Source organism: Chenopodium album, chromosome 14, assembly GCF_948465745.1.
Source record: "Chenopodium album chromosome 14, dcCheAlbu1.1, whole genome shotgun sequence".
NCBI lineage: Eukaryota > Viridiplantae > Streptophyta > Magnoliopsida > Caryophyllales > Amaranthaceae > Chenopodium > Chenopodium album.
The window spans coordinates 18,235,843-18,263,587 of NC_137847.1; the positions used below are offsets into that span (position 1 = coordinate 18,235,843).

The window sequence follows — 27,745 nt, forward strand, 5'->3', positions numbered from 1 at the left end:
TGTGCATTTAGTGTATAGCCCTTATCCTATGTCTCTTCATGTCTCTTCATGAACTACAGAGTAAGATTACTAGTCATCTCTGTTACGTCCAGAAGTGTTTCTCGAAATCCGAGTTTGACTGTCAATAAGCAGATGATTTCTAAAATCCATCTGAGCACGGCCATGCATTTTTCACAGTCTCGCTCTTCGAGAGGCCTTGTAAACAACAAGACATGTTCCCTATTGTTAGTAGGGGGACATTTCCAGTCTTGTAATGTAGCTTCTCTTACTAAGAGGACTCACCCGCCCGATATCCGTCTTTATAATCCCCAATTACGGCAGACGTTTGGCGGATACCAAAACGGACCAGTACTCAAACAAGAGATCTCCCACTACTCATGGTCAAAGGAAAAGAGTTCCGATAGTAATAATGAGAAAATACTTATGACGATTTTTAAATCTCTTAAAGTATCCTCATAGGTCTATCCAGTATGGTTCTAAACCAATACCTGTGCAAATGATTTGTATCCTCATAGCACAAGAAACGGTGCTACAAATCATACTACACACTAATCTCTGATGGTCATTATTCGTCCACAAAATATGACCTTGATTAGGGATAATTTTCGATTAAAATATTCAATGTTCACTTAATAGGTGTTTCTTTATCCAAGCCATTGACTTGATACCCTATTTTAAATATTTATTAAAATCGAATGGACTCATTATTTAATTCTAAACCACAATTAAATAGTTTTGTGGAATATTTAGAAATATTTTATTCCACTATGAAACTTCACAATGTTTTATCTTATGATAAATGGTTTTTCCCAAATGTTTTAAGAGTAGTACTCTTCATAAAACATTCATAGAAATCACACTCATATTTGATATGCTTGATTTCTTTCATGCAATTATGAATGTTGTCGTTCACTTATTGCATAGGTTTAGTTATAATTACTTTGCAAACCTTAGCATCTTCATTATCCACCATTTCCATAATAAGATGATAAAATTTTGAGAGTGTTAATGGATTACATGTGATTCAGGATTTATTGTCCAAGCAATGGCTCCCACTCATTTTCATGATTTGAGACCTTCTACTTGACAACCTACAATCATTAATGTTCAACAACGAACCTTTCCATTTAACATCTATCTTATAATTGCCTTTAAGGCAACAATATTCTCAACATATATTTTAATAGACTCCCCGATGATGCCTTGCTTGGGTTTCACTCCAAGCGACTCACAACGATTTGGGATACCCTAATCACTTGTGATCATGGAAATTTTCCTTAAATTCCCGCACATTATACATGGATGCACATCCATGTTACCATTCTCAAGCCACGACACTTCTTGCCTCGTGCTTATAAATGGCTTCCTTGCTAAGGAACTAATCCTTGTTAAGGTTTGTGCTTGCAACATTAAAACTCAAATTATATTTGTTTCCATGCGTCAAGAACTCATCCAACTACTTATCTGCGTTCTTTGGATGTTCTTGACTATAATCTAATGATCTAATACTTAGATTAATGTCGATTGATATTATATACGTACTTCACATGCTCTAAGCATGTAAGTCATTTGACGATTCCATATTATAGCTTTACATGATGGATTTAATTCTAGAATTATTCTCAATTTTATTCCATCCATGTGACATTTAGCTCATACAGTTACACTGAGTCTTGCCAAATTGTTCGCTATATGATATGATTGAAAGTCTCTTACTAGAGTCTTTCTTGTTTGATTTAGTACTTAGCCTAGCTTATACTTAGTTCAAACATTTACTTAGCTTTATACATATGGGTCGAAAGCCTTTCAAAGTCCTTCATGTTTAACATGGTAATTTCCTTTACTCATTTAAACATTTTAATTAAGTCTATACCATATAACTTAATTCCCAACATGTACTAAGTATCGTCTTTAGCTCGGTCCATTGTCGAAAATACTTTCAAATCTAAGCATTTAGCATTTGATAGTTGTTTCACAATAGAGTTCGTAAACATCTTGTTGGACCATTACTTTTGCTCCCACTAAACTTCTTGTTCATCATAATTTCTATGTTTCTCCATAAGTCAATCCTCTTATTAACTTTATGAGAAAACACGTTCCAATTTCTTCATGCAATGCTTTCTTTAATCCCATGACGGATTCCATGTGCTTGCTTTCAAATCTAGCATTATTTAGATTTTCAAAACCCTTAGACTATTCCATAGTCACTTCCAAAATTCCATTTTGGGAAGGCGGTTTGGTATCTATTTTGCCATATTTCATATGCGCAATTTTGCTAAATCAATCACGAAAAGACTTGAGCATTCCAATTGGTGAATGGGATTTTATTAAAATTAAATCCTTGAAATTAATTATATCCTTTAAAACCAATCTAGCTATGTATGCATATACACTTCCACATTTGTTAGTTTTCTCCTTGAAAACTTATTTGCAATCGATGGGTCTTTCACCTTTCATGCAAATTAATCAAGTTTAAAACATGATTTTCAAACATGGAGTCTATTTCGGATTTTCATGGCTTTTAACCATTATTCGGAATTTGGATTTGTCGTAGCTATCTTACAAGACATTATTCCTTTGCTTGTAAGTCTTAGGTTTATTTCTAACTTAATAGAAAATTTATAGGATTCAATCCAAGCCTTTGGTGAATTCTATACCTATACGGGGCAATTGCATCAAACACTGAGTTTTAAGGCGCTTTCAAAGCCCTTTTGTTATGTTGATCTTACTCCAACATCTTTAATGTTTTGTGAGTAATGAATTCTCTTTTAAGGCACTTGTAAAGTCCTTTTGAGTATTCTTGATCAAGCATTCTCATGAAGTCCTTTAAGGTCTTACGAAATTCTCAGTTCTAGTTTGTTGCTAAGCTCGATGGTCATCGAGTTCATTTTCCTCCCACTTGTCATTTTGGAAACGTGTTACTTTCCAGAAAGACACCATTTAGAGCAACACGCTACAAGAAAATAACCTTTTCATAGCGATTATTTTAACCTTTAGTATCGATTGTAATTGCAACAAAAAGCTTTCCCAACGAATGGTCATTCGATACAATATCCCCCGTTGCCTTAGCCTTTAGTAGTGGTTTTCAATATCGCTGGGGTTGGCCTCAATAATCGATACGAAAAACTACGTCCAATCGTGGTGATTATTGTAGCGATTACAATCGCTATAAATGTTGAACTCATTTTCTTAAAAAAATAAAATAAAATAAAGCATGCATATGATCTTTATAAGATTCGAACATGCAACCTCAAACTCTTATAGTAAATGTTTCACCAATAAGCTATGACATATTTTATCTATTCTATTTCAAACAATATTTATATATCTAGTGTTGAAAAGGCTTTTCGTATCGATTTTTGGGATTTAGTGGCGATTGTAAATGATATGATTTCTCAAAATTATATAAATGTGTAAAAATAGTGTGGATATGTATTATTATGTTTTCCGTATCAATTTTATATGGGAAAACCATGGCGATTGTAAAATGATACGAGTTCCTTAATTATTTCACAAACATGCTTGCATATTGTAGCGAATATACAATCGCTACGAAAAGACATTTTTCTTGTAGTGACAACCATAATGTTCTCAATTAAGATGTGGAGGTAATGCCCGTAGTCTCACTTGAATGCTTACAAAGAGACATGTATATTGTCTTTGGGTAAAAGTTCGTTGTGAAACAAACAGTTAGCTCCTACTTGAGCTATCTTAGTCTTTATTGAGCCATTCAGCTCCCACTGAGCCACCTAGCTCCCCTTGAGCCACTTTGCTCCCACTGAGCTAGTGAGCTCCCACTGGGACTAAGAGCCTTAGAAATATACTTGAAAAGACTTTTAGAAGTTAATTCTATCCATAACTAAATATGACGTCATTTCTTAGCTTCGACATTTTGTTTAGTGTAACATTAGTCATTTGTGCAAATCTTTAAGAACTTTATAGGAAGGGTTGTGAACCATCATCGTTCGAGTCATTTTCAAATGACACCGAGGTCTCCGTGAAGACACACCATGTTCTTTGTGGAGTTATTTATGAAAATTTCCATTCATAACTTTGAGATAGTCACGCTTGGCTCAAGCAAACATCGCTCGATCTAATCTAGACGTTTTGATGTCTTGCCAAGTCGATTCTGTACTTCACTGAACTCTTGAGCTACTCAAGTCAAGTTTGTTCACATTTGATGAATATAGCCATATCCTTTCAAATTCTTTGTGAAACGTTGAAGTAATTGAATCCTCTTTAGCCTTCGGAGTCAATTGTCTATACCAAGAACAATAGCTCTCTGCTTTGTCGGTTTCAACAAGTAAGACTTTCTTGTCTTAGAACGATTCCAATTCGAGCAACTATCAAGAGCCTATCTAATAGAGCCTTGAGTACGTTCTTGTCGATGTGACATTGCTAAAGATGTTTGGAACGCAAATCAAGCCCATGACTTGAACTTAGTGAGTTTATCATGTTAGAGAAATGTTTGTTTATAATCAAGCATTCTTAACTCAACGCTTGGATAACCATCCCATTCAAATAAATCTCGCAACTATTGCTCATTACTTTGAATGTGAGTCTTTCCGTGTGTAAACGGATCAATTGCTGATTATGGAACATAATAACCATTACTTGTTCCAGCCTTTGGCTTAAAAAGGTCTTTAAACAAAACATACGACCTTACAACTGATGTAGCTCTTCTTGCTTCATTCTAAGCTTGTAAGTCGATAACTTAGCTTAACTTCAATAGTTTGAGGTCACTATCATAGTGGAACACTCAAGCAGTATCCGATACTTGTGAAGATAACGAATTGCTAAGTAAACTACAATAACATGAACTCATGAGTTGAAATGAAATCTAATTCCTTTTCTTCGTTCCTTCTTTCCTATATTTCTTATCATACAATATCTCATAATCTTACTTTAAGAATTATTTCTTTAAGTACCTTGACTCTTATACTTTGTTAGGCATAATCAAGCACCTAGTGCGCCGTAAAACAAAGTTCCATTTTTTCCATTAATTCTTACTCGAATTACTACATCAATGAGTCCTACTCAATTATGTATGATGCGAAAAGATACGTTTGTTGTCAAACATTGACAATCTTGAGTTTGCAACTCAATACCTCATGTTCTATCAAAACTACCTAGTATTTTGAATACATGATGTCCAACCGTCCTTTCGGACTTAGTTATAAAAGTCATTTATGAGAATTGTATTTTAGAAATGCTTTTCCTTTCTTTGAGAACTATTCTCAAGGATTTCCTTTACCTTTCATGGAAACAATATTATTTGATTTAGAGTACTATAAATATAAGTGCAAAGTATGACCATTTATCAAGAACATAATAAGTTTGAAATTTAATAGCATTCATGCAAACTTCAATCTTATTAAACGTCTTATTTACGCATTAAAAATTGTCCCTATTTGGCAAAAATAAGGCGATTCCAAGATCCGAAGAAACAAAGAGTGGTTAAGCATGCTTTGGCTTGTCTTAAACACTCAATCTTCTCGGTAAGCATTGCCTTGCTAATGGCTCTAAGCCACTCTTGGTTAGACAATCGTCGCATCTAATGCATCTTTGACGATGTGTCTCTTTTGCCACGGTATGTGAGGACTCCTCACTCATACCGATGAGTTAAACCAAAACCAACGTGCACACCCGGTGTGCCTTATGCCCCTTAGAGGAGTGATGGCACCTCGCTTTGACGTAGCCTACCATCACCATCGTCCGGTTAGTAAGTGTTGTTTTGGAAAGGCAAGTTTTACTCAATATTATTAGGGACCTAGGATTTCTATGTTGGTTGATTTAAGTGAACTTAACTAATCATCGCAACATCAAGAAAACCTAAACATGCATCTAACGAATATTTCACACACATATATATAACCATAAAATATAAAGCGAAATAATAGATGCATATTGGCAACTAGCATGACCCCTTGAAATCTTCATATCTTCAAAAGGTCTTCATTTGCATTTCAAGGCTTTGTCTTCCAAGATACGCCGTCTTCAAGACTTAACCAAACTATGCAAAAAAACTAGTGTCTATAACTAGGAATAATCTAAATATCAAAGTACAAAAATACTTAACGATGCGTAGACCGTATTTAGATTTACAAAAATACATAACGGCACGTAGTCCGTATTTTCTATCCTAGTCGGGTCCCACTAGTTGCCATTTCATAAAACTTGTGAGAGAGAGAGAATATATATATTCCATTCATCCATTCACTATTTGTGAATGGCCCATGCAATTTACAAAATTTACAACAAGTAAAATGCATTCAAACAACGCGCGCACTAGTAACTAATCTAGGTGGTTAATCCGATTAACACGCCTAATTAAAACTAGTCAAAGTTGTTTAACCGATTATATAAATTACGTCATTAATAATTGAAGTTCCCACTAAATTTCGCATTTCCTTAATTAATCCAATTAATTAAGTCGGTAGCACCCAAACTTGTCAAAATGAAATTTTGCCAATGCCGCTCAATAAACCGAGGCCTAGCCTCCTAAAATTTTAATTAAAATTAACAAAATTAATTAAAAATAAATAAACGGCAAAATAATTAACATCAAGCCTATTACGGCTAGTCACCTCACCGCACTAAGCATACGCATATGCCAAGACCACGAACACATGACCCACGGCACACGGCCGCGAGCCGCTGCCACAGCACAGCCGCGCGTGGCTGCTGCTACCGCACGTGAGCTGCTGCTGTGCGTGGCTGCTGCCGCACGTGTGGCCCACAATCGAGGCGGCGCAACCACCGTGGCACCCACATGCGGGCTGCTGTGCAGCCCGGCTCGCCATGGTGGTGCATTGCCTCGTTTTGCGTGCCACTACCTTGGGATTTGATCCCTTTTCCGCGAGACAAAAATAATTAATTCTAAATTAATTTTAGAACTAATTTAGTGAGCAAAATAAAATTTTAAACAAGTATAACTTAATAAAATTTCAAAGTGCAATAACCAAAATAATTCCAAGAGCCATCTTTAATTAAATTGGTTTAGCTTGGTGCAAAATAAAATTGAGGCAATTTCTCACTTTCAATTTAATCAATTTAAATTAAACTTGAAAATTTGACAAAGTAAAGAGAAGTTGGAAAAATATGAACTTTAATGTTCAAATGAAAATTCCAACATCTAAAATTTGTGAATCCTTGAAAATTATATCTTCCAACATGAAGATAACCAAATTTCTATCACAAAAATCGAAACTTTATGTTTCTAATCAACTCAAAATGATTAAAACAACAAGGTTCAATTCAAAATAACATGGAATTTAGTGGTTTTCAAAGTTTCAATCACTTATCACAAATAAAGATTGAATCTTTAACACTAAGGAAGCCTCAAAAATAAAATTTTCACACTAAAAAGCAATTAGTTTGCAATTATGTGAAAATAAATCAACCTTTAAGCATCAAATACTACCAAGTAAGTGTGCTTTAAGGGGACATAAAAGTGCAGAAAATTATGCAAATAATCAACCATATAATCAACAATTTATGCCATTAATTTCAAGGTTAGAAAAGACTTAAAATTTTTCGTCAAAAACGAAAAACCCCTCGAAAAAGGCATTTCTGGTCAGAATTTGGCTAAAATCACAGTCCCAAAGGGATTCCAGAACACGTTTTCCACCCAAAATTCACTACTCTTGGGCGAAAATCTGGGTTCTGGCCCAAATTCGACATTAAAAACGGGATTAAATAAATAAAACCGAGCTACTAATCTAATTAGCAACATAAACCAGAAAATAAGCCAAAAATAAACCTTGAAAAACATGATTATAAAAATAAACGAGCAGGGCTCCGATACCGCTGTTGGGGTTTGGTGAGTCCGACTCACCGCGGAAACAACCCCTCCCGAGGAACCACTCGCAATAATTAAAATCACAAAGCATAAATAAATATTCACAAAGAAAAGATAACGAATCTTACCCTCGAAGCGAGCTTCGCCCAAAACCCGGGGCTCTTACTTGAAAGCTACTAGCACGTCAAGCGCCGCGCCTCCGACGGTATCCACCCACAAATGGGCGAACACAACTTTAAGGTCTACTACCTTGGGGTTAGCAAGGTCCGACCTAAACCCGAGTGTTATGTGAGTTTAAGAGTTTTCCCAAAAATTATGGAATGCTCTTTTTAACTCCCACTCAAGCACTTTACTCCAAATCCCAAGCTTGGTATTTATAGAGGAAAGTATGAATGGGAATTTCTATCCCATCAATGTGGGATCATGAAATTCCACAAATTAATTTAAAGCTAAATTAAATTAAAATTGCAAACTAATAATAAATCTACAAGTGGCATTATCATGTGAGATGGGTTGGTGAGGACCACATGGAGAGTAGGGGACCATACTTGCTCCCCACTCAATACTCTCCTTGTGCCACATGTCCTCTCCCACTTACTCCCATATTCCAAGCTTCCCCTTATTCATGGCCCTATGGCCCGAGCCAAGCCACGAGCCAAGCCCGAGCCCGGCCCGCACCAGCCCGCACCTTGCCCGAGCCCAGCCCGCACCTGACCCGAGCCCAGCCCGCACCAGCTGCTGCTGCTGCGGTTTGGTGCGGCTGCGGCTGCGGCTGCTGTTGCGGTTTGGTGCGGCTGCGGCTGCTGCCGTGGCACGGCGCGGCTGCTGCTGTGCCTAGCCGCGGCTGGCCGGGGCTGCTAGCACGGTGTGCTAGCTCGTCTTGCCCCTAGCATTCGGATGCTCGGGGCACATCGATGCTAGGGGTATTTTCGGGAATATGGTCGATTTATTATTATTTTGCGTGTCTCGTCTTTTATCATTTTAGACTCGACTTCCGAGGATCGGTTTCGACGGAGGCATTCCGATCACTTGACCTTACTGAATATATTAGCTTTCTAATAATTTTGAACCCGCTATCAGAATAATACACTTGTTCGAAGGACACCATTCCTTTCACTTCTGAACAAAGAGACCTGTTGTTACAATAACAGGTATCTTAGGTGATATTGTTTATTTTTCCACGGTAGATTTGTACTTTTGATAAAAGAGATCTATTGTTACCATAACAAGTTTTTTAGACTATCTCTTTTTTAAAAGATATTTCGTTTCTCTATTATAAGCCTTGTTGTCGGAAGGTAGGGTGTATAGTACACACAAATACTAATACAATAGTTAAATGGTTTATTAACTCAAAATTTAGTTAAAAAAAATTATTACGCTCCACATATTACTTTGTATTTTGTAATTTTTTTTTACTAAATTTAATTTCGTACCCCCATTCCCCAAATCCTGGATCAGCCAATGAGTGGAGATATTCATATATTTAATTTTTAGTGAGAGAGAAGTTAAAAAATTAATGTAAATGGATTGGGATCGTGTTCGCGATGTTTGTGTTGATTTTACAAGGTCTTCTCCTTTGACACAATCTGACTTGTCTGACATTGTTCCTGGACGGGTTGTGACTGACGTGGCTCATCGAAAGCGGATCAAGTATGAATCTAGTTGTCAGGCAATTGAATATAGTTTTCTTCCTTTTTCCTTTTCTTCACTTGGGGAATTAAAGAAGGCGGTTGTTGTGCGGGTTTAGAAGTTCTCGACGACTCATTACATTGGGGCAGACTTTGTTTGTTTTTGAGATATATAATAATAATAATAATAATAATAATAATAATAATAATAATAATTTTAAAAAAAATAATAATAACAATAATAATAACAACAACAATCATATAACTAATATATAAAGCTAAACTATTAGATAGGTCAAGAGACAACGACACTTGGTGTTCCAACTTTTCGCCTAGTGTCGTGACGTTGGTGTTGGACCCATTTTACTAAGCAGCCCACTAACCGTAGGGCTCAACCAAGCATTCAAAGAACATCAAGAATCAAGCAAATGGCTTGATTGATACAAGTATAGCAAGGGAATCAAGAGATCAATTATGCGATTACATGCCTAAAATACACCTACTGAACAAGAAAAGAAGAATGAAATCAAGAAGATCTTCCCCATTTGAATATATTCTGATATCTTTGTAACCCTAGTTGTTCCCAGGTATAAATAGCAGAATTATACATTGTAATAAAGATAGATGCTCAATAATACATTAATACAAGCAATATATTTCATTAATTCTCTCGGAATTGTGTCCTTGCTGATCAAGGAGCCTGTTCTTATTCAGTATTGTATCTCTAAACTCTCTCTTTTATATTAAAATCATTTGTTTACTGCTTTATTATTTTTCTTGGTTATTGTGTTTGATGTTTAAGGTTTGATTGTTATTACCCCTTAATCCCTAAGCAAATTCCTAGATCGTCCCAACTAAGATTTGCCTAAACAATTTGGCGCCCACCGTGAGGATGATAATCAATTAACCTGCCACATTCCTCAAAAAAGACAACCACCATGACAGGACAGCCAGTACCCTTCACTATAGCCAAAAATCAATGAGGGAATAAGCGCATTCTATCAAACCCTAGAACAACAGAAAAGCCAGATTGAAACACTACTAGCCCAATAAGTCCAAACTGAGGCCAAATTCACCAGCCTAACCAAGAAAAATGAAGCCCTCCACAGCCAAATACAGCCGGTTGCGTCCAAAACCGTTAATACCAGAAAGAACACCGAAAGCATAGCCATGCAACTTGATATGTCTGGAGCTTTTCATACCCCTGTTAATGGGGATAAAGGTTCTAACAATAGGGATGAATCACTAGACGAAGGTTTTATTGGTGCAGGAACTTTTTACAAAGGCAAGCAGGTGGGAATTGAGGAGGGAAAGATAAAGAAGGTAGTCAAAGGATACCTCAAGGCATTCGAGGCCAAGATTGCAAAAATCCCAGGAGTGCCGAAACCCATGGAGGAAAAGGCTGTAAATGGTTACATAGAGTCGCCCTTCTCAGAAGAGATTTCCATGGTAAAAGTACCAAAGGGGTTCAGCACGCCCAGTATGGCGAACAACAGATCCAGATGAGCACGTGTCCCTCTACAAGCAGAAGATGATGACCAGTTCAATCCCTAGAGATATCAGAGAGGCTATTATGTGCAAAGGCTTTGGAGCCACACTGTCAGGTCTAGCCCTAACTTGGTTCATTAATTTAGATAATGGGACTATTCGATCTTTTGCAGGAATGGTAAACCTATTCAAGATCCAATTCGCCAATAGTAGAAAGATCGAGAAGCAATCTTCAGACCAGTACCGAGTTGTGCAGAGGCATGGAGAATCCTTGAGGGATTACCTTAACAAGTTCAACAGGGAGAAGATCGGGATACATAAGTGCGATGCTCCTACAACTATAGAGGCATTCAGAAGGGGTTTGCTGGATCTTAGTGAGCTCTACAAGGAGTTAACAAACTATCCTTGCGCAACCTTTGAAGATGTTTAAGCCAAGGCAATGGCGCAAGTCAGATTTGAAGAGGACGTGTATGCACGAAAGACCCCTGAGCCAAATCGCTTGTCAAGAAGGAGCAACAACTTTCCCAGAAGGGATCATCAATTCAAACCCTATCAATGGTCCCGTTATGATGAAGGATCAGTCAATGCTGTCGAAGGAGAATTTTCAGATTGGAGGGAAGATCCTGAACTCCCACCTAAATTGCATGAATACTGTTTCAATGTTAACCCTGCAGGTGTGATTAGGACCTTGAATAAGATGGAAGATACTGTGCAGTGGCCCAGAAAGAGTGATAGGCCAAGAGAGAAGAAAGATCCTTCAAGGTGGTGCGATTTCCATTCAGATATTGGCCACACAACCGATGAATGTGTCACGCTCAGAAAGGAAGTTGCCTACTTGCTGAAGAAAGGCTACCTCAAAGAACACTTGACGGACAGGTCCAAAGCCTCAGGAAGAGAAAAGGAATCTAAGTAGGGTGGCCCCCACCTCCTCCTCCAATAGTCAAGACCATTTGTTTCATATCAGGAGGGTCAGAAGTGTGCGGTCTGACAAATTCAGCAGCAAATCGTCATGCGAAGGAGAGTAACATGGATCAACTTGATAGGAAAGCACAAGTAAAGGTAGACATCCCTATTATATTGAAGAAAGCGATGTAGTGGAAGGTCATCATGACGGTCTAGTGATAACACTCCCACTAGGAAATTGCCTGATCAAGAGAATCCTTGTTGACAACGGAAGTTCAGCAAATATCATCATGCTCGATAATGTGAAACATATGAACATTAACGAGAAAAGCATCATCAACAAGTCAACAATGCTGGTAGGGTTCAGCGAAGAGACCAAGAAAACCATAAGAGAAATCACTTTGGCTACCTATGCAAAAGGGATTAATATACAAGTCAAGTTCCTAGTGATCGATACTCTGTCGTCCTACAACATGATTCTGGGCAGACCATGGATACATGAAATGAAAGCCATTCCTTCCACATATCATCAAGTCATCAAGTTTCCTATAAAGTGGGGAATCCAGGAGATCAAGGGAGATCCAAAAGAAGCCAAAGAATGTTACAAGATAGCCTTAAAAGTAACATCTATAGAGAAAGGATCAGTATAGTAACCAGAGGATCAGTTGGGCCAGGAAAAACTCAGTATAACAGAAGAATAAGAAGCAACAGAGGTCCAACTGAACCCAAAACACCCATATTAGAAAGTTTGAATAGGATCAGAACTAAGTATAGATCTCCGACAACAAATTTCAGATTTCTTGGAAACAGAGAAAGATGTGTTTGCATGGACACATGAAGACATGAAGGGAATCTCTCCAAAAGTAATCACACACAAGCTAAATGTAGATCCAAAGCGTGTACCAGTAAAGCAGAAGAGACGAAAGTTCGCACCAAAAAGGAATAAAGTCATTTGTGAAGAAGTTCATAATCTTCTCAAAATAGGAAAAATCAGAGAAGTAAAGTATCCTGAATGGCTTGCCAACGTTGTAGTGGTCAAGAAGAAAAATGGGAAATGGAGAATATGCATCGACTTTACAGACATCAATAAGGCTTGCCCAAAAGACCCGTTTCCACTACCCCACATTGATGCCATGGTAGACGCCACAGCAGGACACGAGCTACTCTTTTTCATGGACGCGTACAATGGGTACAATCAGATCCTCATGCACAAGGATGACCAAGAGAAAACCGCCTTCATCACCAATCAAGGAATCTATTGCTATAAGGTAATGCCTTTCGGACTGAAAAATGCAGTAGCGACATATCAAAGGCTAGTAGACAAGATGTTCGCAGAACAAATTGGAAGCACGATGGAAGTATACATAGATGATATGGTAGTAAAGTCCAAGAAGGCAGCCGATCATGTCAAAGATCTCAAAGAAGCTTTCGCCATTCTAAAGCAGTACAACATGAAGCTAAATCCTACGAAATGCACGTTTGGAGTACAATCAGGAAAATTTCTAGGATACATGGTAACATAGCGAGGAATAGAGTCTAGCCCAGATCAAGTCAAAGCCATCCTAGACTTGGAACGGCCAAAGTCGAAGAAGGACATACAAAGCCTCACATGAAGAATAGCAGCACTGAATAGGTTCATTTCCAAGTCTTCTGACAAAAAACAAAGTCTTCTACGACGTACTGAAGAAAAACAAAGAATTCAATTGGGAGCAAGAAAATGAGGAGGCATTCCAGAAGCTAAAGGAACACTTAGCCAATCCTGTAATACTTTCCAAACCAAAGGAGGGAAAACCACTCCAGTTATATCTCGGAGTATCAGAAGGTACAATCAACGCCGTCCTCACCAGAGAAGAAGAAAATGAGCAGTTTCCTATTTACTACGTAAATAAAACCTTACTCAGTGCGGAAACCAGGTACGCTTCTTTAGAGAAAATCATCTTAGTCTTAGTTGCTGCTTCAATAAACTGCGCTCATACTTCGAAAGCCATTCGATACGTGTACGCACAAATTATCCCATTAAAGCTATCATGAGGAAGCCAAAAATGTTAGGAAGGATGGAAAAATGGGCACTACATCTCAGTAGGTACGACATTCAATACGACCCCAAAATCGCAATTAAGTCATAAGCCTTGGCAGATTTCGTAGCCGATTTCAGTCCATCTCTTGAACAAGAAGCACAAAAAGAAGTGTTAGCTCTGCAAGAACCCACTACAAGAAAAATATCTATTTGCTGTGTTTCTTACAATTCGCTGCAAATTAAAGTGTGTTTTCACTTCTTATAATAGAAATAATTAATTAACAGGGGTTAAAACCTTCAAACTGTTGCAAATCAATCATCTCGCCTTTAATCCCCAAAACCCTCATTCAACTCATCACTCATTCCACCGTCATACATTCTCTCAACCTTCATCTCCCTTTTTCCTCAAATTTGTCATTCTCACCAGCGCGACTTCGACATCTCAGTCACCGTCGTCCTCACCGGCGTTGCTGCGAGGTAGGTTCGTTCTCACTCACTATAATCCTTCACCGTTGGAGCTTCACCTTCTCTCCATCATTATTGTCGATCTTTGCGATTGCGTTCTCCTCCAAACCTTCACTTTGTCCAACTTTTCTCCATGGATCCGTTCCAAGTAATCTCTCATTTTTCTATATAAAGATTCAATTTGCTATTTTTGAACATGTTTGAAGTTCTAGGGTTAATTGATTTGGTGGATAAAATTGGGCTGTTTATAGTTAATTGCTTCTAATATTGATTCATAAAAAGATAATTTAATTAATAAAATTTGAAAGATAGATGGATGGACATGGACTCCACGGCTGCATATCACGCCATCACCCTTTACACGATAAGGGAGAAAGTAAATTAGGGTTTTTGCCGATAAATTTCGTCCAATTTAAAATTGATTTCTGTTGGCTCTTAATTGGAATTTAATTGATCAAATTTCATACTGTGGTGGAAGAAAAGACACGATTTTTCTCAATAAAATTAGGAATTACCTTTGCCAATTCTGAGGATATTGCAAGAGATATCTTACTCAAGGTAACAATTATTCATTGTCTAATTGAATTTATTTTTGGTTTGATTGTGTTGTGCTTTAACGTGATACTCTTTATTTTGATGCTTAGTTCAAGAATCCCACTGTTGGTGTTGGTGTTCAGGTCTGATAGTAGATGATTGGCCATGTAGGGGTAAATTTAGCTTCAGTCACTTTTGCATTTACATTAGCTTCAGTTACTTTTGCATTTACAATAGCTTCAGTCACAAAAAATGATGTGAACAATCACCAGGATCATCCTGTAGGAGCTTATTTTAGTTTGCTTAGAGAGTTGGACTCGTATTAGGACCGATCACACTAAATGAATTTTTTTGAAGACTTTAGAAAATGGTTATGAGTGTCCAAAGCTATCATAATGTGGATAATGTAAGGAGGACTGCTACTATCCCCTTTTGGCCGATTTTAATATGTCCTGGTGTACCAACCTGATTGGATTATCAAGCAATGCGACCTGAACATTTATGCTGTTATGAACTAGTGTATGAGCTTCCAATATTATCGTACTAGTGGCAGTAATGATGATAGTAGCAACTTACATGAAGCATGCATAGGAGGGATTAGTTCTTTCTCGGGTTTTACTTATTTGTTTCATACTCATGTTTCAGGGACTTCAAGCAATTTGAACCCATTAAGAAACTTGAGCCTAGATTCTGCTTCAATTTCCTCAAGTATTAAATACCATGCGGAGTTTACTCCTTTTTTTGCTCCTAATGAGTTTTCCTTTCCCAAGGCTTTCTTTGCTGCTGCACAGAGTGTAAGAGATTCACTTATAATCAAGTGGAGCGCTACTTATGACCATTACCAGAAGATGAACATGAAGCAAGCTTATTATTTGTTCATGGAATTTCTCCAAGTTCTCTTACTGGTCTTTTCTGGTTGATCGTGAAATATTGAAATAAAAAATCTCATGTTGTCTATGGAAATATAAAAATTAAGTAATTGTTCTCTTGTTTGTAGGGCAGAGCATTGTTGAACGCTATTGGGAATTTGGAACTTTTCGATGCCTATACAAATGCTTTGAAAAAGCTTGGACACAATTTGGAAGCTGTAGCTAGTTAGGTTTGTTTATGCTTTAGATTGGCCACATTTGACGGTCATGCTCATGCCATGTTTGCAGGATATAGATATTTAGTGTCCAATAACGTTTTGTTAGTAGAGGATCATTTTTATGATGGGAAATCAACTGATGATCATCAGCTCATCGTTAAGGTTCACTACCAACTCCTCCACTTGCCAAATAATGATTGTGTGTGTAAATGTCTTGCTGCCAGAACAATATCATACTCTCTCGTGACTTTACAATGTCACCTGACTTCTATCATAGAGTAGAGTAGATGAAGTTTTAATTTAGTTATTTGGCTATTTATGGAGGTGGAAAAGATTACTATACCTTGTTAATATTTGATAGAACTATAAAACTAGAGCCAGCTATTGTACTTCTCTAATATATTGTTACTTGGATTGCTGCTACATTCTAGACGATGCTCGTGCTGCTGGTGATGCTGGCTAACAGATGATGCTCGTGCTGCTGCATGCTGGACAGTGTTGTTATTGCTGCCAACTTGACGCCATTGCTTTCCTGATCACTTGACGCCACTGTTGATGTTGTTGCCGCTGCCTTCTATTACTTCTTTGATCATCATATCTCAAAGTCTGTTGCTGCTGTCTGTTGTTGCTTACCATGGTGCAGTTGTGCTATAGTTATATTGTGTTAAGCTGCTGAAAGACCCGACATGTCCAATTGTATTTTTTTTTACGAAAGTTTATAAATACATTCTTTTATTAATGGAAACATTCAAAGTTTACGATATATATAAATCTTTGCTTTGTGTGATTATTTAAGGTGCAATTTTCACTTTTATGCTAGTGCAAATAAAAGTTCTTTTTTTTTTGGTTGAACAATAGATTGGCAGCAGGTTCGACAAATAAAAACACAGTGAATACAAATTTAATTAATTGTAAAAAAATTATTTATTAGCAGGGGTTAATGGAGAAAACCGCTGCAAATCAATCAATTGCTTTGCTGCGGATAACCAATTGCAACAAATCAAGCTCCAAAAACGCAGCAAATTAATCATTTTTAACTGCTGCAAATAAATGTTTTTCTACTAGTGACCTAAAGCCGCACAGAAATGGATACTCCATACAAACGGAGTAGCGAACATACAAGGCGTAGGCTTGGGGGTAGTACTTACATCCCCTCAGGGAGACAAAATTACACAGGCAGTAAGGTGTAACTTCAAAGCAACCAACAATGAAGCTGAGTATGAAGCACTGATAACAGGGTTGACTATCGCCAAGGACATGAAAATACAACACCTAGAAGTGATCTCCGATTCCTTACTCATTATGAACCAAATCAGCGGGGAGTATGCAGCGAAGGATACAAAGGTGGTAGCTTACCTAGAGGTAACCAAGGAACTCATCAAAGAATTCAAGGAATTCAAGATCGCACAAGTACCCAGGAACCGAACAACGAGGCTGACGCTCTAGCAAATCTTGGATTAAATATCAAACCTGATGAGTTCGGAGCTATACCACTAGTGCACGTTTTATCACCAGCTATTGAGAAAGAATCAACCATGAACGTCTATGAAATACAAGCAGATCCTGCTGAAGAGGATCGAAGACAGTTGGACAAGACCTCTCAAAGTTTCCTTACAGACAAGGTAATACCAATAGGGTAGACAGCCACTCACGCACTTACCTTAAAAGCATCTAAGTATTGTCTGATCAGCAACGTACTCTTCAAGAAGTTAGCAGCAGGGCCATTCCTGCGATGCTTAGAGAAGCAGGAAGCACAACAAGTCTTATAATCACTACACAACGAAGAATGCGGAAATCATTCAGGAGGAAGGAACCTAACTAATAGAGCCCTTAGAATGGGATACTACTGGCCCAGTATGAGGAAAGATGCTGCGGAATTTTCAAAGAAATGCCTAGCATGCCAGAAACATGCACCCTTGACTCATCAACCATCAGAAGAGTTACATCCAACATTGACGTTGTGGCCATTTATGAAGTGGGGAATGGATATAGTAAAGTTGCCCCCCCCTCATTAGGGAAAAGGGTCTACTTCTTGGCAATCACAGACTACTTCTCCAAATGGATAGAAGCTGAAGCTTACAAAGACATTAAGGACAAGCACATCATCTCATTCATCAAAAAGAACATATAAGGAGAAGGATCACCTACGATAAGCACACCCTCCTTATAAATGTATTCTAATCAATTAAATAATATATACTTCAGTATCTAATATAATTTTAATATTGTGTGTAGAACTGTCAATCGGGTTAGGTGATGGGTCATTTCGGATAAGGTTACGAGTCAAGAGATGTTTAACATTAGCCCAAGGTTGTGGGTTCGGGTCAACCCAATAGGCTTTAAAAAATTATTTAATTTATTTTTTTTTGCTAATTTTTAGAAATTTCGAACATTTCATGCTTAATTTGTTATTTATTTTTTTAAATGTATTCAATCGAACATTTTAACCAGTATTATTATTAGTCATTACATGCTTACTACATAGTTTAAATTGTTACAAAATCACATTAATTTCTAACTAATTTTGTATCAATGATACATTTTAAAATAGTACGATTGAAAATTTATCTTAAAATTCAATAAATAACGCGGGCATCGCAGTGTCATAAAACTAGTATAATAAGGGCTATGTATTGGTTGTGTAAAAAAAATAACAATAACAATAATAATAATAATAATAATAATAATAATAATAATAATAATAATAATAATAATTGCCTACATACTTGGGACTAGGGGTGCTAATCGAGTTGAGCAGCTCGCGAGCAACTCGAGATCGACTCGGTCAACGCTCAGTCAAAACTCAACTCGAGTTGACTCGACTCGAAACCTTAACGAGCATGAGTCGAGCAAGGTCTTGCTCGACTCGATAAGCTCGCGAGCAGCTTGATAAAATTTTATCACAGTATTAAAAAAATTATAAAAAAAAATTATTAAAAAAAAGTCATATATATATATATATATATATATATATATATAATGAAAAAATAATAATATTCACCTTTCCATTAAAAAAAATAAAAATAAAATAATAATAATAAAAAGTAATTCACCTCCGTAGTTTCTAGAAATCTACTTTCTAGTTTCCACAATTCCACTAGCCATTTACTACTCATTCCAGAGAAAACAAAAACCCTAGACCACTTCCTCAGTTCTTCTTCTAGCTGCTACATACTGTACTGCACTCATTCCTCCAATTTTTTCTCAATTTTTTTTCTCAAATCTTAAGTAAAGCTCATAGAGGATATGAATTATCGAGGAAGGAAGAAGAGAGCAACATCAACTTAAAGGCAATTTTGACAAAGAACAAGCTTTTATAATGACAGGTGTGTTTTATTGCACTCTTTTCTTGTAGATCTGTAGTTGCTCTCTTGTTCATGTAGTTTTATTAGACTATTGATAAATTTATTCAAATAGCTGGACAATTTTGTATGTTCTTGAGAATTAGATGATTAATTTGGGCGACTTTTAGCCAAAATATACAATTAATTGGGCGTTTCATATCGTGTGGAAATTGAATTCGTTTACCCATAATATACAATTTATTGGGCGTTCGTTTGATTTAGTGTTTGTATATTATGTTTTATGATTGAAACAGAACTTTGCTAGCCATAAAATCATTCCTTCTTTTGGTTAGCTTAAGATTTTGTTACTTTGCTGACTATTACTAGCCTTAATTTCAATTGAAACAAAGTTACAAAACAATTACTAATGTATTAATAATATGTTCTTAATAGATCAGTTCCTTAATTTCAATTGAAACAGAACTTAGTTTTTAGTCTAAAAATGTGTATATGTTCTTTTTTTTTTTTTAATGTTCTGTCCTAAATTTCTCAATTAATACTTGTATATTTTACACTACTAAATTAGTGATAATGAAATATATATGAACCATATTGATATTCTGTCCATTCTATTTTAAATGTATGCAGATTTGTCTAGTAACGCCGACAAAGACTCTACTCCTACATCTTCTATGGACCCTGTTAGTAGGCTTATCGTTGAGGAATTTTATGTCAATATCAATGATGAAATGGAGGAGGATGCTGAAGAAGATGAGGAAAATGATGTTGAGGAAATCCTGCACCATCAAACACTAATGAAAATATTCGGGATCCAGTTCCTCCTACCGGCCCTTTTAAGAGAGCAAGACAATCTGAGGTTTGGAAAGAACTTACTAACCCTCTATTAATTAATCAACAATGGTTTGTAAAATGTAAGCATTGTCTTGAAAAACTTAAAGTTCTTAAGTCTGGTAGTACTACTCACTATAGTCGTCACTTAAAAAAAATGTGCAACAAGGCAGAGTAATTTGCGGAAACAATCAAAACTGAATTTTTTACCATCTGATTCTAGTGCCGGAACACCAAATTCTACTTTTGTTAGTGCTTTTCATGATGGTAAATTTGACATGCTTAAGATGAGGGAGGGTATTGCATATGGGATTGTCATGCATGAAAAATCTTTTACAGTTGTTGAAGAGGAAGGTTTTAATTTGATGTTGAAGAGAGGAATTCCACAATGGAAAAGTGTCTCTCGTCATACTATTAGAAATGATGCTTTCAAAACTTATGAGGTGGAAAACAAGAAGCTAAAAGAGTTGTTAAAGAGTATTGATAGGATTTCTTTGACTACTGATTTGTGGCGTTCAAGGCCCCAAAAAATTGAGTACATGGTTATTATTGCTCACTTTGTTGATCGACATTGGAAATTTCAAAAGCGAATAATAAGCTTTGTTCATATACCTCCTCCTCGAAAAGGTAGAGATATAGCAAATTGTATCTTCAAGTGTTTAAAGGAGTGGGAAATTGAAAATAAAGTAAGTGTTTCTCTTTAATTTATGTAATTAATTTATGTTAGCTTTTTTTTATACATGATTCTAATTGTTATATTTGTATCCTTTCTTAGATTTTCACAATTTCCGTGGACAATGCAACGGCTAATGATTCTTGCATAGAGATATTGAAGGATACGTTTTCATCGAGTAAAAGGTTGATTTGTGGAGGCAAGTTGTTTCATGTGCGTTGTTGTGCTCACATTTTGAACATTATGGTTCAACATGGATTAAAGAAAGTGAAAATAATCGTCAAGAATATTCATGATACGGTTGACTATCTCCGTGATAATGACCAACGGTTACAAAAGTTTACCGAGCTTGTTCAACAATTCAATCTCCCACATAGAAGATTGGTTCTCGAATGTAAAACTAAATGGAACTCAACTTATGAAATGCTTGCTTGTGCGATCAAGTTCAAAGAGGTATTTCCTAGACTTGCTTTAGAGGATAGAGAATATGTTTATTGTCCTAGTGTTGATGATTGGGTTAAAATTGAGAAATTGCTTGAAGTTTTAAAAGTGTTTAATGATGTTACTAATAATATATCTGGGTCAGAATATCCAACATCCAATTTGTTTCTTGGTGAGGTTTATAGGGTTAAAGTGTTAATAGATGAGTCTTCAGATTCACATGATGATTTTATTAGAGACATGGTAACAAATATGAAAGAAAGGTTTGATAAGTATTGGGGTGAATGTAATTTGCTAATGGCAATAGGATCAGTGTTGGATCCTCTTTTGAAAAATGCAAGCTGTAGAAATTACATTTCCCAAGCTGTTTCCTCCACAAGAAGTTCGAGATAATTTGGTTAAGGTTAGGGATGTTTTGCATGAACTTTACAATGAGTATGCTACTTTGTATTTCCCTCCTAATATGGAACAAAGTGGGGAATCTATTGCTGGAAATAGTACAAATTTAGATGGTGAATCAGCTTTGGATCAACTTTTGCAAGCTGTGAGAAGCACACAAGCTGCTACTTCATTCAAAAAATCTGAAGTTGATGAATATCTTGAGGAGAGATATTTATTAATTGAAGGAAATGAAAATTTTGATCCTGTGGAATGGTGGAAAGAAAAATCAATGAAGTATCGTGTGCTTTCTAGATTAGCCGCTGATATCTTAGCGGTTCCCATAACAAGTGTAGCATCGGAAGCTACATTTAGTGCAGGGAGTCGTGTTATTGATCCTTATAGAGCTTCACTAACTCCGGAAACTGTGCAAATGTTGCTTTGTTTTGGGGATTGGTGTCGAGCCCTTCATGGAGTGAAAAGAAAAAACAAAGTAAGTTTTATATATATATGTATTTTTTTTTTTTTTTTTGTAGAATGTAACTTTTTTATATATATATAATTTATAATTTGTATCTACTACAAGTACTATTTTAACTTAATACTATTATTTTGATTGTAGAATAACTTTGGAGAAGAAGAACCAGAAGAAATCATTCTTCCAATTTCCTAATACTAAGGTACTGGACTTAATTTATAAGTTTTACATCTTATATATAAGTTTATTATTTATTAATTTGGATTTGAAATATATTATTTTTTATAGGATATTGGAGAAGATTGAAGGAAGAATTTGCAACCAAAGACAAATTGAAGAAAAAAATGATTCTCTGTATTCATTTTGTTTGGTTATGTGATAAATTTGTTAATGATCGTAGTACTTAGTTTGTTGTTCTACATGTTTGTTGTGTAAGAATTTGAATTTGTAAAACATCTTTTCTGTTAGATTTTATTTGGTATTTTTTTTTTTAAAAAAAAAAATTATGTATGTAAAAATAAGTAGTTTATATTAGTTGAAAATATTAAATAGTTAAGTTACAATTAAAAAAAAAAAAAAAAGAGAAAAATGAAATTAGACGAGCTGCTGACGAGCCGAGCTATCGAGCTTAGCGAGTTACGAGCCGATCAATCGAGTTTTGAGTTAATGAGCTGATTCGAGCCATTGCAGCTTAACGAGTAACGAGCATTTTCGAGCTCGAGTCGAGCTGCCAAAAAAATAAACGATCACGAGTCGAGCACTAACTTAACAAGCTTAACGAGTAACGATCACGAGATCGAGCACCCCCTAGCTCGTGATCGACTCGCTCGATTAGCACCCTACTTGGGACAACGCTTCTTACCAATGAAATTATCATATGCAAGGATTAATTTTAAAGTAATGGCAATTCATGAAATGTGATTTTAACTGTGAAAAGTAATCATGTCGAGTTACTTCAGATCAGGTTGGTTCGGGCATTGGATCAATCAATCCGAATTAAATTTGAATTGGATCACTTTAGATTTCGAGACAATTTCAGATCGATCACTTTTTGGGTCACAGGTCGGTCATTCAAATTGGATCAGAATTGCAGTCTAATACAAATAGTATAAATCATAATTGAACGTTGTGACTTCGTGAGTGCACTTATCCATTCATTAATTCAGACCAGTAATTCATAAATCATTTTTTCCTTCTTCAATTCCTACCCTTATACCCCAAACTAAAATAAACCAGTCAATTTCAATCAAAATCACTTATTTTTGCAAAAATCATAAATTTCTTTAAAAAAAAAAAAAATTCAAAATTGGAAAATAGTAGCCGGTCAAGGATGGCCATAGGTGAGACATTTCTATCTGCATTTCTGCAGGTGTTGTTTGAGCAGCTGTTGACAACCGGAGGGATCCAGTTCTTGAAGATGGTTGGTGGAGTTGATTTGCCGAAAACAATCAAGAAATGGAAGATACAACTTACTCTTTTGGAAGCTCTTTTGGATGATGCTGAACTGCAGCAATTTCATAGCAAACCTGTTAAGTTATGGCTGAATGACCTCCAAGATTTAGCTTACGACATTGAAGATATCTGGATCATTTTGCTACCGAAGCTCTAGGTTACCAGTTGAACAAAGCCGAAGAAGATGAAGTTAATGCAGTAATTGATTACTCACACCATGGGATTCTAAACAACATGGTTTGGAACTTTGGACTTCTTCCTACTTTTGTTACTTTGTCATAATAATGCTAGCTACGTACATACAATTAGTAGTCATAGTAAAGCTAACCCATATCCGATTACTCGACCCAAACCCTGTAATTTATCTGAAACTGTTTAGCCTGATTTTGGTCCGACCCGAGCCACTCCAATTTGGTAATTAATGTTTCAAATAATGACGGTTTTATATCATACTTCTTCGGTTTCTGCATAGTTGCAACGTACACTTTATCACGGCGTTTAAGAAAAGTTGAGTTCACCTGATATAATACACTTAAATGAGGTTAAGAGGTTGTTAGGTGTATAATCAAGTAGGCCATAAGCTAAAAATAAAGGTCATAGTACAATTTTCATCGTAAAAACCTTCCTTTTATAATGTGTTGCAACTATTGTGACATTTTCACTTTAGAATCGTGTTGCAACTAAAGAAACGGAGGAAGTATATATTTACCTATTCTATAAAAACTCAAACCACAAGGGTCAAGTGTCATCCCTTGTATTGTAAAAAAAAAAAAAAAATGTCATCCCCTCTTTATTCATTTTTTAAAATATAGTTTTATTGCTTCAATAATATTGATAAATCTCATTGTTGTGATTGTGAATGGGGGTGATATGATGTTCAACTTTTCTCTCCCAAACACTCTACATTTTCTCATATGAAAACTACGCATATAATTATTGAAAAATAATATTGTATTTTTAAATCGATTTTACTTAATAAAACCTGTACAAATGCACGAGCTAAAAGACTAGTTTTATCATAAATAAGCAAACTTGCAGACCCAAAATTAACATAAATGAGATATATCCGAAAATGACTAGAATAAAACAATCCAATTAAAAAAAAAAATTTAGTTTATGATGCTTATAGTTAAAAGAGGGAAAAATAAGGTTTCAATAACTAATGGTATGCAAATTCTTAAATTCATTGATTAGGTGCAAACCATTTATGCAAGTAGTTCAAAAGCTGCACATAGTCTCTCCACCTTACTCAAACCTGTTGAGCAAGACATTCGAGACAAGGTTGATGACATTACTGAGCGCTTGCTAGACATTCAGGACCAGACGCATAATTTGAGCCTGACAGCAGCACACATGATGCAGCACCAGACCCTCCAGCACCAGGTCAATGGATTGTCTTTGGCCGCAAAAGCTCTAGGAGGTCTCCTTAAAAGTATCCCAGACAAGAGCCAACGCCGAAAGATATTAGAGAGCAGTGTTTGGGGTGAGAAGAGCAGTGTTTTACCAGTTCTAAGGCTGAGTTACCATCATATGCCATCCTATTTGAAGCGTGTTTTTTCTTATTGTTCGGTACTTCCAAAAGATTACAAGTTCATGGAGATGGAAGTTATCTTACTATGGATGGCTCAGGGCTTTCTACCAGAAACCCAAAATGAAAGAATGGAAGATATGGGCCACAAGTTCTTCAATGATTTGGTATCAAGGTCGTTATATGAAAAAATTCCGTCTGATGAAGGAAAGTACATCATGCATGACCTCATCCATGATGTGGCTCAGTTGAGTGCAGGTGACGTCTGTTATTTAATGGATGGCAAGAAAGATATTCCGAAAAGAACCCGTCATTTATATATCACTGAGCATGTTCAAAACATTGACAGACCTAATAATGGCTCCACAGTTGCGGACTTTTCTGTGCAATTACTATTTGATAGTTGATAATTTGAAGTTCATCCAAAGAATGCGTTGCATACGCGCCTTACGTCTATTTTCAGATGAAATTGAAGTTCTGCCAGACTGTGTTGGTGATTTAAAACACTAGCGCTACCTTGGTATAGAATTCAAAAGAATGAAAATGTTGCCACAATCAATCAACAATCTTTGGAATCTCCAAACACTATGCTTGAAAGGCTGTCACAAACTTGAGAGGGTTCCATATATTGGATCACTGAGTAAACTTCGCTACATGTACATTAGTGAATTTTCTTTGAAGGAGATGCTGCTTGGAATTGAGAAATTGACAAACATGCAGACTTTGGAAAAATTTGTGTTGGCAACGGGAAGTGGGTCTAGGGTAAGGGAGTTGGAGAGGTTGAATCGACTCCGAGAAAGATTAATGGTTTCTGGTTTGGAAAATGTGACAGAGGTTGCGGATGCACTTGAAGCCCAATTGCATAAAAAAAAAGAGTCTTGATGGGTTGTATCTGAAATGGGGAACTTATGTAGATGGGGTTGATGACAAGACTAATAGAGATGTGGCTGAGAAGTTGCAGCCTCACATTTCCATCAAAAAATGCGAGTTAGATGGGTACATGGGCTCGACATTCCCAAGTTGGTTGGGAGATCTCTCTTTCTGTAACATGGTGGACATTAAGTTGAATAAGTGTCAAAAATGTGAATGCTTGCCTCCACTGGGGCAGCTACCCACATTAAAGAGTCTTTGGATTGAAAAAATGAATGGTATTAAGGAGGTGGGTCTTGAATTTTATGGGCATTGCACGAATCCTTTTCCATCTTTGAAGACTCTATATTTTTATGGTGTGAAGTCCTGGGAGAAGTGGGTGCACCCACCAGTTGACAACAACAGGGCATTCCCCATCCTTGAAAAGCTTTCTATTAAGCATTGTCCATCATTGCAAGGCGATCTACCTCCTCATTTGCCTTCTCTTAGAAAATTGGGAATCATTGAATGCAGGCAACTACAATCCTTGGAATTGAAGAATTTTTCTTCCTCAACATGTCATCTTGAAGTACTCTATGTTAAAGGATGTGAGTCTATCGTCTTTATTGATCATATTACCTTGACTCTACAACCGTTGGAGATTGATGATTGTGAGAAATTAGGATGTGTAGATTATGATGAACAAGCTACAAATCTGTCTGCTGGAAATGACGAAGAGGAAGCCCTAAAGAGTGAACAACCTACAAAGGTTTCTTTAGAGCTTCCTCTTCTCACTGAATTGAGAATAGAAAGATGCCCAAGTCTAAGATCATTACAAGAAAACCTGCTTCTCCCAGCTTCACAAAATCTTCACTTGTGGGATTGCAGAAATATGGAAAGGCTTCCCGCTCAATTGCACAATTTTAACTCCCTCCAACGATTTTATATTAAAGAATGCCCTAAAATCCATTGCTTAGCAGAAGGTGGTTTACCCAAAAGCCTGAAATATCTTTACATTGAAGAAGTAAATGTAAAGCAGGCGGTACGAGAGTGGGGATTGCACCTACTTCAATCACTTGAGGTTCTTACACTTAAAAATGTAGGCAGCTCGCTAGACTCAGTAGAGTGTATACCGTGCCCACATCTTTCTCTTCCCTCTTTCTTGTCTGAATTAAATATCAAGGGATTCCAAAATTTGAAAAACATATCCTTGCTTAGCAATTTAACCTTGCTTATAAATTCATCAATTAAAGATTGCCCAAAATTCCACAACTTCCCACAAGGAGGTTTGCCTAAAAACCTGAGAAGTATTTTAATTTGGGGAACCAAAATAGACAAACCAATAAAAGACTGGGGATTGCACATTCTATCTTCCCTTGAATCTCTTATACTTGTAAATGTTGGCAGCTCTGTTGATACAGTAGAGTGCATTACCCGTTCTGACCTTCCCTCTTCTTTAGAGCTTTTAGAGATAGAGGGTTTCCAAAATTTGAAAACAATATGTTGTTCCACTCTTCCCAGGCTGTTCATACTCCATATCCGCTCTTGTCCCAAATTTGAATCCTTTGGTGACAATGGCCTTCCTCCACGCATTAGTTTCATCTCTATAAAAGACTTGATGTAATAGAACAACAGCTCATAAGTGATCCCAATGGTGGTATACAAATAGTGAATGGAAAATTTTGTATGCATTGGATCAGTAAGTTTAGCTATATGAAGGTGTTTTCTGTAACGACATATTTTTTGGCTGATTTGTTGTTTTCAGGTATTCCATGCAGTGGCTTGATGTCTAAACTAGGCTGATTTTAAAATTTCAGTATACATGCTTGCTCTTGAGGCTTGGACATTGTCTTGGTTAAGAGATATTTTTCTTAGGAATTCTAAGAGCAC

General features: G+C 36.5%; 1 protein-coding gene and 1 pseudogene across 3 annotated transcripts; both read left to right on the top strand.

The window, feature by feature from the left end:
• Window positions 1-19,089: 19,089 nt before the first annotated feature.
• On the top strand, window positions 19,090-22,584 carry LOC145579048 (uncharacterized). 3 transcript variants are annotated; one of them, XR_014098983.1, is made up of 6 exons: window positions 19,090-19,249; window positions 19,856-20,084; window positions 20,396-20,742; window positions 20,832-22,041; window positions 22,171-22,228; window positions 22,315-22,584. XR_014098983.1 is itself a non-coding variant. In XM_081636326.1 (4 exons), the coding sequence occupies exons 1-4, from the start codon at window positions 19,243-19,245 to the stop codon at window positions 22,330-22,332; spliced, it is 312 nt and encodes a 103-aa protein (XP_081492452.1). In that variant the 5' UTR covers window positions 19,090-19,242; the 3' UTR covers window positions 22,333-22,584. The 3 variants fall into 3 exon arrangements, 1 of the variants encoding a protein (XP_081492452.1); XR_014098982.1 differs by having other exon boundaries at window positions 19,856-20,742; XM_081636326.1 differs by lacking the exons at window positions 20,396-20,742; window positions 20,832-22,041.
• A 733-nt stretch (window positions 22,585-23,317) lies between these two features.
• LOC145577872 (putative disease resistance RPP13-like protein 1) lies at window positions 23,318-27,512 on the top strand (annotated as a pseudogene).
• The last annotated feature ends 233 nt before the right edge of the window (window positions 27,513-27,745 follow it).